The 13107-nt window shown below is 28.9% G+C and overlaps 1 protein-coding gene across 1 annotated transcript; it reads left to right on the top strand.

Annotated features, from left to right (window-relative positions):
- The first annotated feature begins 396 nt into the window (after positions 1-396).
- On the top strand, positions 397-6479 carry LOC130812939 (fasciclin-like arabinogalactan protein 15). The gene is made up of 3 exons (XM_057678593.1): positions 397-2042; positions 5212-5329; positions 5925-6479. Exons 1-2 carry the CDS (start codon positions 695-697, stop codon positions 5277-5279), a joined length of 1416 nt encoding a protein of 471 aa, XP_057534576.1. The 5' UTR covers positions 397-694; the 3' UTR covers positions 5280-5329; positions 5925-6479.
- Positions 6480-13107: the final 6628 nt, after the last annotated feature.

Raw genomic sequence — 13107 nt, 5'->3', positions numbered from 1 at the left:
GTTGAGGTAGGTTTTGTTTAATTCAATTGATTTTACTAATTCAATTGATTTTTACTGATCAAAATGGATTTTTATTTATCAAAACTGATTTTACTAACTATAAATGATTATTACTGATTGATATTGATTATAATAGATTTTTATTGATAACAATTGAATTTTATTAATTATAAGTGATTTTTACTAACTATAACTAATTAAAAATAATTTTTTTATTGTAATAAAAAGTGATTTATACTTTATTCGTCCTCTAAAGTTCTTCCCATTTGAAATATTCTACTTTTTTACTATATATTTTTTATAATTTTTTATTATGTGTATTGAGAAATATTAGGCCTTAAATACTTGTTAAGTTTCTTTAGCTAAATTTAGAAATCTCTCATTTATTTGTGTATGATACGGACTACGGAGTATTACAATAGCACTACTCTACTTCCTAAATACAACCACAAAACTAAACTGAACGACACTCTTCTACCAAACAATAGTTATACTTTCTCTCTCTCTCTTTTCTCTCCATTTCTCTTCTCCTTCTTCTCCCTCCATTCTTCATTCTTCTTCCTTCTTCACAATTTCCTCAATTTAAATTTTCTCTCTTTTGAAGCGTCCATTGAAATTGAAACTGTTATTGTGATTGCTCTTATAGATCCACATTTTGTTTCTTCCTTCTCATTCTACCTCCACCTTGGCCGCCATGGATGGAATTCAAGTTCACATCTATGGCTGTCTATTGATTTTTATTGTATTATCTTTATCCGCCACTACGGCATTGCCTGCTCGTCCGGCTAAGACCACTACAATTACTTCCACTTCTTCTCCGAGTCAAGTTAATTCTAACTCAGTTCTTGTTGCATTGCTTGACTCACATTATACCGAGTTAGCTGAGCTCGTTGAGAAAGCTCTTCTTTTACAAAAACTTGAAGATGTTGTTGGCCACAAAAATATTACCATCTTTGCTCCAAAGAATGAAGCTTTAGAGCGTGATTTAGACCCCGATTTTAAACGGTTTTTACTTGAACCCGGGAATCTTCATTCTCTTCAAACTTTGCTTCTTTTCCATTTCATTCCTGTCCGAGTCAACTCAGACGAGTGGCCGAGTCATAACTCGGATGGTATCCACCACCTTACTTTGTCCAATCAAAAGGTTCATTTATACCATCATAAAAAATCGGGGGAGAAAACTGTGGATCTTGCGAAGGTTATCCGACCAAATGATTTAATCCGACCCGATGGTGTGATCCATGGGATTGAAAGATTATTGGTTCCACAATCCGTATTGGAAGATTTCAACCGCCGTCGTAATCTCCGCTCCATATCCGCCGTATTACCCGAAGGTGCCCCGGTGGTTGACCCGAGAACAAATAAATTAAAGAAAAGTAAAAAAACGGGTCCACCACCACCACCCGGAGCACCACCCGCTCTACCCATTTATGCCGCAATGGCACCAGGTCCATCATTGGCCCCAGCTCCCGCTCCAGGACCAGGTGGGCCCCACCATCATTTTGATGGCGAGGCCCAAGTAAAAGACTTCATTACAACCCTACTACATTATGGTGGTTACAATGAATTAGCCGATATTTTAGTTAATCTTACATCATTAGCAACCGAAATGGGAAGATTAGTTTCAGAAGGGTATGTAATTACAGTTTTAGCTCCTAATGATGAAGCAATGGCAAAGCTTACAACGGATCAATTATCCGAACCCGGAGCTCCGGAACAGATTATGTATTATCATATGATACCCGAATATCAGACCGAAGAAAGTATGTATAATGCTGTAAGAAGATTTGGGAAGATAAAGTATGATACTTTGAGATTACCACATAAAATTAGTGCCGAAGAAGCTGATGGGTCGGTTAAATTCGGGCAAGGTGATGGTTCGGCTTATTTATTTGACCCGGATATTTATACGGATGGTAGAATTTCTGTTCAAGGGGTTGATGGAGTTTTATTTCCTTTGGAAGAAAAGGATGATAAAAGTGATAGTATTGAGAAATCTACTCCTGTTAGTACTAAGCTTGTCTCTCCCAAGTCTAGAAGAGGTAATTTTCTTTCATTTTCTTCATTAGCTGATATTTAAGAATTTGGTTTTTAATATTTGTTGTTTTTATTTTTATTTTAATTCTTTTTTTTGTGATTGAGTGTGAGAATTTCTTGAAAATACCTTTTTAGGGTAAAAAAAGTTGGATTTTTTGATGAAAATTTTCTTCAATTGGGTGGATTTTACATATTATTTTTTGCAAGAATTTCTTGAAAAAAATGCATTTTGGGTTAATAATTGGGATTTTGAGCAAGAATTAGGTGTTTTTAATCAAAATTTTAATATTAATTTTTTGTAAGAATTTTTTGATTGATTATGTGGAAAATTTTGTTTGTGGTGTCATGTCAATTACTGTTTTTGAGTAATTGATACTCTTTTAGGTCCCAGTAATGGAAGGGAATTTAAATGGCGTACAATTATGTGTAAGATTACTGTTTGTTTTAGCTGGATTGCAAATGAAAGTGTAGAAATAGACTTCTATTTTCTGAAAATGTAGAATGTGTTCTAGTGTCTTCTTCATTGTAAGTTGCTTTATCTTAATTCAGTAATTAATTAGGAAGTAATGGAATTTAGAATAATCGTGACATTAAGGAAATCTTAGATTAAAAATCTAACTAGTGTAGTAGTCTTAATTCATAAATCAACCCAATTGCTTTGTGAACTAATAGGTGGGATTGTTCACTGTTATTGGGATTGTTCTAGAACTGACTGACTGTCCAAGTGATTGGGTCGTGTTCGTGGTTTGTTGTTATCGTGTTTCTCATAGTTTCTTCATGTGAGCTTTGGATTGTGGTGTATCTCGGGTAGAAAGTTTTGCCAACTGTAGATACGATTAATCTAGTAGATCAGGTAACTTGAATTAAGTGTGTAGAAGTAGCTCTGATTTTGGATAACCAAGCCAATTTCGAGGGAGGGACTCGGTAAACACCCCATCTTTATTGAGATAAAGAATATAAGGACTTTAATCCTAATCACCAATTAGGGAGACGAACAAACTTGACCGGCACTAATCCAACTATTTACAACACATGTTCCTGACAATTGTGAGTTAATGAATAGCGATGGACCGTAAGATTAATAAAGGACACTAATCTTGATGGAGACACAATTTTAACCTTATGCTTCAAAAGTTTAATGGGAGTATTACGATTGATGGAGAGTTTTTAAGTGGTGTCAACAGTGATTATACCAAGTACCTTTTATCTTAACAAGAACAGGTGTTCCTTCTACATTTTAGTGCACTTTTTCCTGATCACTAGAACAAGCTTGTTGTCACCGGTTATAGCTTATTTTTGCTTGTCAAATATGAATTACATTAAATATTGGCCAACACTTTAAATTTTTTTTTTTTTTTTTTTGTAAATTTTAATAGGCAGTGGGTAATTTAGGTGTAGGCCCTGATTAGTCCTTAACCTGGATCATTTCATGAGAAACCCGTATTGACAATCAAATGTGCAACATATAATACAGAAGAATGGCGGCCTCATAGGGCTTTATTTACTTACCTTTGTGCCCAAGGTAGCAGGGTGTTGAGCTAGCTGTTCTAAGACAACTGGTTTGAGTAACTTGAGTTACAGGCATGCTGGTGGTTGGTATTAAGAATTATTAAAGTAAACTTCTTTCACATGGATTGACTTGCCCATCCTTGAATAAGTCATTAGAAAGAAAACAGTGATTAGCTGATGTGGGACATGGCAAACTCAGTCATGTATTTATCTTATAGAAGTATATAGAAACCAAGGTTAGGTAACTTTTCTAGCATTAATATGTATGTAATTAAGATTTAAGGGAGAGAAAGTGTTGTGCATTACAGTTGTTGGTTGCCTCAGAAAATTTCCTTGGAAAATGATGTAATTTAGTGGGGAAAAGCACACAAGTCTTGATAGAGACTCATTCTAAAGATTAAGCCTCATCTTTAGCCCTTTATCTGAGTAATAATTAGTGGGTAACAATTAACATAGTTTCCTTATTGTTATTATAAAGAAACACAAATTCTTGTGACAGACGATCTTTTTAAGAGATCATTTCTAATTGGTCCGGCCCATTATATATTTTTAAAATATTGTAAGTAGGTATTAAGAATGATTTAAGTAGATATTTAAGATATTAAAAGTAGGCATTAAAGACACAGTAAATAAGCATTAAGGATAATTTAAGTAGGCATTAAGAATACGTTAAGTAGGCATTAATAGTCAATGGGCTGGGCTTGAGATACGTCCCTCAAAGAGACGGTCTCTCAAGAGATTAGTTGAGAAACACAAATTAGTCAAGTTGTACTTTTATATATTGATACAATCTCCGACTTGACAATACAAAACTTCGGGTGAAGCATACGACGATCCGGTTGATATTTCGTAGGGGGCGCTAAATTATATGATCTCTGTATCCGAAAGAAAATGAGGGTGTGATGGAGTGGTCAATTAGCTAAGCTTTGCTAGTTAAACATGTGAATAGTCAATTAGTAATAGTTGTAGGAAACAGCTTATTTCTCCAGCTGTTACCTTGATGATGATTTCTTGTCTTTTTATAATACAATTCTCATTTTAGTGCTTTTCAGACCATAATACCAGCATTTGTGCGTTTGCATTTCTAATGTGCACTCCCTTTTTCTTGTATAATGAACTATTTGTGTCACTATGTGAAGACAATCCAAGTCTATGGCGCCCACAGAATTTGTACCCATGTGTATGAAAATTTAAGCAAAAATACCGTAATACTTTATAATGCCTCACTGTAACACCCGAATTTCCTCCCTTCCTTCACGATTCTAGTTTCGTTTAAGAGGTTGGAAAAATTTGGGCGTTACACTTACAATCTGCTTCTTGGTAGATTTTGGAATCAGATTCCAATGTAGTACCTTTGTTTGTATTCTGTTTGTCACGTTTGCTAGTTCAACTTACGCAATCAATATTTCCTAAGATATTTTGTTACTAGAATCATATGCCTAATAAATTTTTACATTTATTTATATGCCTAAATATTCCAGTATCACCTTTAATAGGTAAAGCTCTAAAGGGGTTGAATACTAAGCGTAGGATTTTATGTTGTGTACTCTTCATTTACTTTTTTTTATTTTATTTTTTTTTTAATTTTTTAACCGGGCGATGATATTTACAGTCCGTGTCTGTTGAATTGTATCTGAACGTTTTGTGTGGCAATTGATTGAACAGGGAAATTGCTGGAAACAACATGTTGGATGCTAGGCACCATGAGACAGCAGTTTGATTCTTGCCAATGAACGACACGCAGTCTCGGGGCTTACAGTTAGGCATCACAAAAAACAACAAGGTTTCACTTCAATTCATTACATGCTTTTTGTTCTTTTCCTTTCTAAACTGTTCAGTTCATTTGATCATCATTCTCATATCATTAGGCGCGATTTTCTTTTATTTTTTCCTGCTTTCTCAACCTATATTTTATCGTATTGGCCTTCTTTTTGGGGGGATACTCTGCTACTAAGCAGTTCCAACTTTCTAAGAAAGTTATTGTTAATGGAGTTTTAAAGATCATTTTTGTGCATTTTGCTTTGATATAAAGGCAAAATTAGGTTTCCTTTTCTCCCCATGGCTTGCTACTTTTAAATTTAGCTCTTCAGGCTTTAAAGAGAGTTGGTGGTGGTGATAGTGATAGTGATATATTTCTTCATTTGGAAGGCAGGCTCATTTGAGAGTCTTTCACAAGTTGTTTTCTTGTTTGATGTCATTAAATATGCTTAGCCTTAGTTATTAACCTTAACTTTTCACAAACGATAATTTCTTTTTTTCCGATGAGTCTTAGTGAGACCATCTCATACAAGATTGATATACCTGCATTTTTTTTGTGTAACGACTTTTATTCACAAAGTAAAATTATATTTTAACTTGATTTAATTTTTCTTTGGCAGATGTAAAATTGGTGAAAAAAGTGAACAGCTTCAGACGGTCACACAATATTAGAGAGTGATGTTAATACAGTTTTCCCTTCTTTTTTCTTTTTTTTTTTCCTCGGTGAAGCATATTTCACGAAATATATTGAAGGGGTAAAATGGGGAATGCATGTTAGGGGAGCCTAAGTAGGAATGTGCAAAAAAATCCCCAATTTATTACCATAAAGTTCCTGCATAGTCCCTCCCCAGAAAGAGATAAAAAGATCAGAAGCTGCTGTAGTTATAAATATGAGTATACAGCTAAGTAATGTTAAAAAAAAAAAAACAATTGTATTTTTTAATTTTATTTTTATTAATTGTTGGTGATGGTGAAAGGTGTCGGTGGTGGTGGTGGGGTGGAAGGGCAATTAATTTTGTGTGATTGGAGAGAGTTGGTAGGGCAAAGGTGGCATTCACATTCAGCAACTTTGTCCAAATAACCTCTTCTTTAATAAAGAAATTTGGAAATACACCCAAATAGCTGTGCATTTCAATAATAATAATAAAAAAACTTGATTCTTTTGTGTTCATAAATTATATATTATCTTTTTTTTTTATCTCCATAGAAATTATTATTATTATTATTGAAAAATTACCCATAATAGTTTATTTGTAATTAAGTTTCTTACAATAATTAACTTTTGGTTAACCATAAATAATTCTAATTTTAGAGTCACTTATTCAATAATATTATTGTCCAAATGATAATTGGTTTTTGCAGGTTAATTGTTAAAAAAATAAAATCAAAAATTAAAAATATTAAAAATAAATGTTAAAATCAAAAATAAAATTACTTGGTTTCTCTTTTAAAATTTTAAATTTTTAATATTCTTTTATAATTTAGTTTGTATTTACTTTTTTATTTTGAATACAAAATGACTTGTTGTATAGGTAAAAAGATTACTATGGTAAATTTTTAATTAGCGTATAAATTTTATAGTTGAGATTATTAATATATGATTAAAATTTAAAATTATTAAAAAAAAATCAGTAAAAAAAATGAATTATTCTCGATAATTTTTTCGAATATGATGGTAATTACAGTTATATATCTATATCTATTGGTCACCACTTGACTTTTGTTTGTTTTGTTCTTTTTCTATATTGCTTATTTTATTGTTCTTTATTGGTTTTGTTTGGTAAATCGCCTTCAACCTTCTTTTGGATGTTTTATGCAATTAAATATTACTTTCAACGTTTATTTAGTTTTGTTATTTTTATATTTGATAGAAGTTGTTTCTTTGTTATTTTCTGGTTTTGGTTTCATCTTATTTACAAATTTTTATTTTCTTTCTTTATTATATATACCTTATTTTTTCATCTACTTGTGTCATTAACTTTGGGGAGGATTTTTTTAAAATGAAAAGTGGCCCATTTTATTAATTACGAAAATCTGAAAAAACAATTTTGATGGTTAAAGATGGATTACTATTAACCCAAAATTTATCATAAGTACTATTAAACTCTCACTTAGCAACTCGGTGATCGATTCTTAACACTCCCTAATAACTTTTAACAAAATGAAAAATCTAAGCCATCAAAAGGTTTACATAAAGCCACTGTGTTGTCCACGATGATTCGAGTGTGGAGAGTCCTGTATGGCTGTATGTGATAACATCTTTGAATAGATTCTCCTTTGGACATCACCTTCAACCGTAATGTTCACCTTTTGTAAATTTTTCAAAAATTGAGTGATATCTGTGAAAAAAAATTTTTAAAACTTGTTATCACTTACCTTTTGTAATAGTTAGTATTTACCATATAGAATATCCCTAAAATTTATTCACCTTTTGAAGGTCGGGCTGATAGGGATGTTACATCCAATGAAAGGACTATGTATTTTTCGAAGAGCTCTAATCAGATTTTAAAGGGCTTGTCTATAATTTATCCTGTGTATAATCAGGAGACATTTGTTCATCCTGCACTATTTTTGAGAAGCTTAAACGAGTTATCAAGAAGCCTATCAAGCTCATTGAGAAGATATAAGGTACAAATTGCTGTGTTGAAGAGCTGACAATTTATGCAGCTGAAAGTAGCTGATGCAGTTTAGTCATTTAAGCCTACATCATATGCATAGGAAATTAGTTGTTGTGAGTTAACGCAATAGCTTGCTACAATGGGTGAATAAATATAATCTCTTTACAAGAACAGAGTCTGAAAACTTATGAAGGTACTAGAAGGAAGAAAGTGTGTGGGTAGTAAGTATTTTTTAAAAAAAAAGAAAAAAGGGTCATCAAACGTTGAGGGATTACCATACTCCCTCTATTTCAAAAAACTTGGCATTATTTTAACTTTGTTCCACTAAATTTACATTACTTCTATTTTTGACAATGATACGCACTTTTTTTTAAAAAAAATTTTAATTCACACTTTTAATTTATATTTTCACCATATCCATATATTTATCCCAATAATACAAAAATTTAATGTTGTCTTTTTTTTTTTTTTTTTTTTTTGTTTTTTCACTATAGAGCAAATTTGGTGTGAAAAAACTAGTAGCTTTTAGTTAATTGGCAACCAACGTTACTAATTATACACCATCATCAAAGGTGTGAATTTAAGGTTAAAGCATTTAGAAAAAAGTTGGTTTGTTTCTTAGTGTATTTTTTTGGCTGGAAGGTTATACGTCATTGTCCAAAGATGATAGATTGTCATGTCATAAAGAAAAAAAAAAAAAAAGAAAAATGCATGAAATATTTTAATAAAAAAATATTGATTAGATTCTTTTTGAACTGTTAACTTGTTACGCGCTAATGTACAACTAAACAAGGTGTTAATTAATTAATTAAACAAGTGATTATTATTATTATTATAATTACTAATAACTTAACTTATACCTCTATTTTAGGGTTGTGGCGTTAATTACTTTACAATCTGTTGGTTGATTGGATCCAAGTCTTCCCTAAGAAAGACCAGAACCTTCTTGGTAACCCTCAACTTAAGGCAAACTAATTATTGTTCTATTATTTCTAAATTGTAATCTTCCTTCAAGATTGCATACAATATATGAAATGACACATTACGATACTTATCGAGCTTTGTCAAATTTCGTATTTAAATTTTACTCCTATGTTCGATTATTTAGTGTTAAAGAGAAAGTGGATTAGTTTTATGAGAAGGTAAATATTTGATAATAATTCAATGAAGATAGAGATTATAAATTATGTAAATGAAATAAGAAAAGATTTAGAATGTTTAAATAAGTTAAAAGAAAGTGTGAATCCATTTTGATAAATAGAAAATGCAAAATTAAAAGAACTAACCGAAAATTAAAAAATACTGATAAATGAAAGCAACAAAGAAAGTACGAAATAAAGTAAATATTACTCCCTCAGTTCCTATTTCATGTTCTGCTAAGAAATATTTTCGAAAATTAAGAAAATTTAAAGCTTTTATATACTGGAGATTATTGAATGATAAAGTTAATGACAAACAAGTAGAAATCATAAGCATTATATATATATATATATAAATAAAGTTAGTGAAAAAAATATAGGACCACACACATTAAAAATGTTAAAATAAAGTTAGTGGAAAACAAATAGGGATTATAAAATTATAAAAATGTTAAAATAAAATTAGTAGAAAATATGTAAAGACTATAAGTATTAAAAATATTAAAATTAGGGTGATTAAAGATAATCATATCCAAAAAATATGATATAAATAGAAAATTCTTTTAGAAGAACAACAAATAGAACTACCTAAAATGAAAAATGAGAAGATCAAATAAAGACGCAATGAGTATATTGAAATATATAATATTTCAAAACTTTTCTTAGAGAGATGAAATACATTGCTACTATTAATGAAAATTACGATGGGTTAAATATACCATGTTTAGACACATATTTATCTAATTGTACTAAGTTATTATATCATGATATAAGTTGAGTAAATATTATATTAAAATATCAATTATAGCATGCTTAGATACATATATGTTAAATACATAAAGTTGTACAAAATACACTACAACATAATATACTTAATATACTTTTAATAGCATATATTTAGTGACATTTAATTTAAATGTCACTATTTTAAATTTTACTTGATTTAGTGATATATATCAAACCATTTAATAGCATAATAAAAAATTACACTAAAGTTTTTCACGACATAGGATTGCTACTGTAGACTATAGTAACAGTACATATGTCACTAAAGGCCAAATAAAGTATCACTTAATCAGTATTTTATATTAGAAGTTAAAATAAAAACGAACAATTATTACGTTAAAAATATAAATCAGTAACATAATACCAATAATTATTACGCAAAAAGTTAATTTTATTATAGTGAAATGAAAAGATAGAAGTATAATCTAAAACATGAATATTGAGATCTCTTTTATAAATAAGACAATCCTTGACTCATAAAACACATTAGTCATTGCTCGAAAAAATAATTTCTTTTGCAAATGTCTTAAAAGTATCATTTGCCTTACAATGATTTGAATAAAATAACTATATCAAATTAATTAGTAGTTGTATTAAATAAAATTAATTATTATTCCATGTTATATTTTAAAAAAATCATTTTATTTATTATCATTATTATTATTATTATTATTATTATTATTATTATTATTATTATCATTATTATCATTATTATCATTATTATTGTTGTTGTTGTTATTATTATTATTATTCTTACTATTATTATTATTATTATTATTATTATTATTATTATTATTATTATTATTATTATAATTATTATAATAATAATAATTATTATTATTATTTATTATTATTATTATTATTATTATTATTATTATTATTATTATTATTATTATAATAATAATAATAATAATAATAATAATAATAATAATAAATAATAATAATAATTATTATTATTATAATAATTATAATAATAATAATAATAATAATAATAATAGTAATAATAATAATTAATTATTATTATTATTATTATTATTATAATAATAATAATAATAATAATAATAATAATAATAATAATAATAATAATAATAATAATAATAAATAATACAAAACAATACAAAACAATACAAAACAATCTAGGACAACCAAGTACCTACACATGCATCAGTATGAAGATAAGGCTCACCTTCGAGGAAGGATATCCTCACCTCACTCTTCCTATGCAACTGAACAAGGCCCCTAGAAACAAGCCAAAAGGTCAAAACAAGCAAATACAGAGATGGAGCAACACAAAAGTCAAAAGCTATGGAGCTTAGAATTCCAAAAGCTTTTTGCACCAAGTGGAGCTCATATGAGGGGAGTCATTGTGCTGTTATAAACTCTTTATACCGTTCATCACATTTTATTAAAATTTTTATAATTAGGTAATGATAATATGAAATTACAGCTTTATTTTAAGTTTACATTTATATGTAATTTTTATGCTAAAAATTTCCATGCATTGCACGTTTTGATATTTATTTTCATGTTATGAACAGTATCGCACGGTATAAGTGTAACTAATGTGTAAATCATAGGAAAGCTAGTTTAAATAATTTGCTTAACTTTTATAATAAATAATAGAACTAAACTATGAATAATGTTATTGAAATAAACTAAGTAGTAGTTTAGCTCTAAACAATAATAGGAGGAGTCTAAAATATCATAAAGCATGAAAATCAAATATTTTTCTTTTTTATAGAAAGCAAAATTTTCAATGACTAAAGTAATTTATTAATCTCAAACTTCCATTATATCAATCAATATATTTTTAGGGCATTATTAATTTAATCCTCAAACCTCCATTATATTGTTTAAACTAATAGGAATTTAACCAAAATATAAATAAAAAACTTAAGTTACTCCTAATTTCAAACTTACGTTAATTCTATAAACTAGGTTAAAAAAGATATTTAATTGAAGGTTCATTTAGCCTGTAACATATTCATCTATAATTAATGCACAACATTTGTAATACCCTCATTTTTAAACCTCTTTTAGTCTTAGCTTAAATAGCGTTGAGTATGAATTAGTGCTAGTAACTTATCTAGTTATTTATCCTTAAGTGTCAAATATAATGAGAGTTTAATTTTTTTTTAAACCTTTAAGTTGAATAAACCAAGTCTTGTTTTGTTTAATGTTATTATTATACTAAAGTAAAGATTTTCAATGTACTTAGTTTTATTAAAGTTTATTTGATTTACTATAATAACATAAATTTCTTTCTAAACTTGGTTGGTTTGATAAATATATTAATTTGGTTTATTTTTATAAAACTTTATATTATCTGCAAATGTCTTCAAAAACTATATTGACAAAAGCTTATTTTATGTTCTTTAATAAAAGTACTTATATTTGAATCTAAAGAAAATATATTCATCTACATAGAAAAGATTATGAAAAAGATTTTATAACGATGTTATAGTCTTTTTGGTATTTAAAAATAAGTTTTGATTATGCTTTTTTATTAGTTTTAAAGAAAATATATCATTTCCTAAAACAAGGATTTCAGAATTTTGCTTGAAACTATAAGGTGACTTCTAAAATAATTTTAAAATAGTAAATGAGTATATTTTGACCTCATCTTTTACCATATCATCCTCATGCATGTTATTGAAGATACCAAACCATTAGATTGAGTTAGCTTGTGGTATTATTAAAGAAAAGAGTGTAGATTTGTACAAAGGTCAGGTTCAGTGACAATTTTGCATGGTCTGAAAGATACCCTAATTTACCTAATCTATACCCTATATAATTGCGTGCTACCACTTGAAAACTTTTTCTAACACTCTAAGCGTTCTATAGGTACCTTAAACAACCTTAGATCCCTCCAGAAATGAGAGATTCATCCCCATCTTTCTACCCCTTCACCTCAACAATTTCTTGCAGCTTATATACCTTCAACAAATCATCCTTTTTCTTCCAAACTTCTCTCAATAAGTGCCTCATATTTTATACTATAATTTAGAGACATCTTAAGATTTCCATTGATACCTCACACGCACATATACAAGCTATATAAGCCCCTCTTCTTCAAGCAAACATTCATGACTTATTGTTCTTTTTTTTGGTCAGCTGTATACATGAACACAACTTAAAGTGTTTACCCATATTCCTCCTCATGCATTTATAAATAAACCTTATGGTGGTCTTGTACACAAAATTCCTCACAATTTAAGCCCAAGAATTGTATCAATTGGAGCAGAAAAGGTTATGTTTTG

Source organism: Amaranthus tricolor, chromosome 5 (assembly GCF_026212465.1).
Source record: "Amaranthus tricolor cultivar Red isolate AtriRed21 chromosome 5, ASM2621246v1, whole genome shotgun sequence".
Taxonomy (NCBI): Eukaryota; Viridiplantae; Streptophyta; class Magnoliopsida; order Caryophyllales; family Amaranthaceae; genus Amaranthus; species Amaranthus tricolor.
Note: the sequence above shows the minus strand (reverse complement) of the source record. Positions and strands in the feature narration are given on the sequence as shown.

Excerpts from the sequence above, each read along its gene's own strand:
- LOC130812939 (XM_057678593.1), top strand. The coding sequence starts at position 695 with ATGGATGGAATTCAAGTTCACATCTATGGCTGTCTATTGATTTTTATT. Across the intron at positions 2,043-5,211 it reads CTCTCCCAAGTCTAGAAGAG|GGAAATTGCTGGAAACAACA; the intron begins GTAATTTTCTTT and ends TTGATTGAACAG.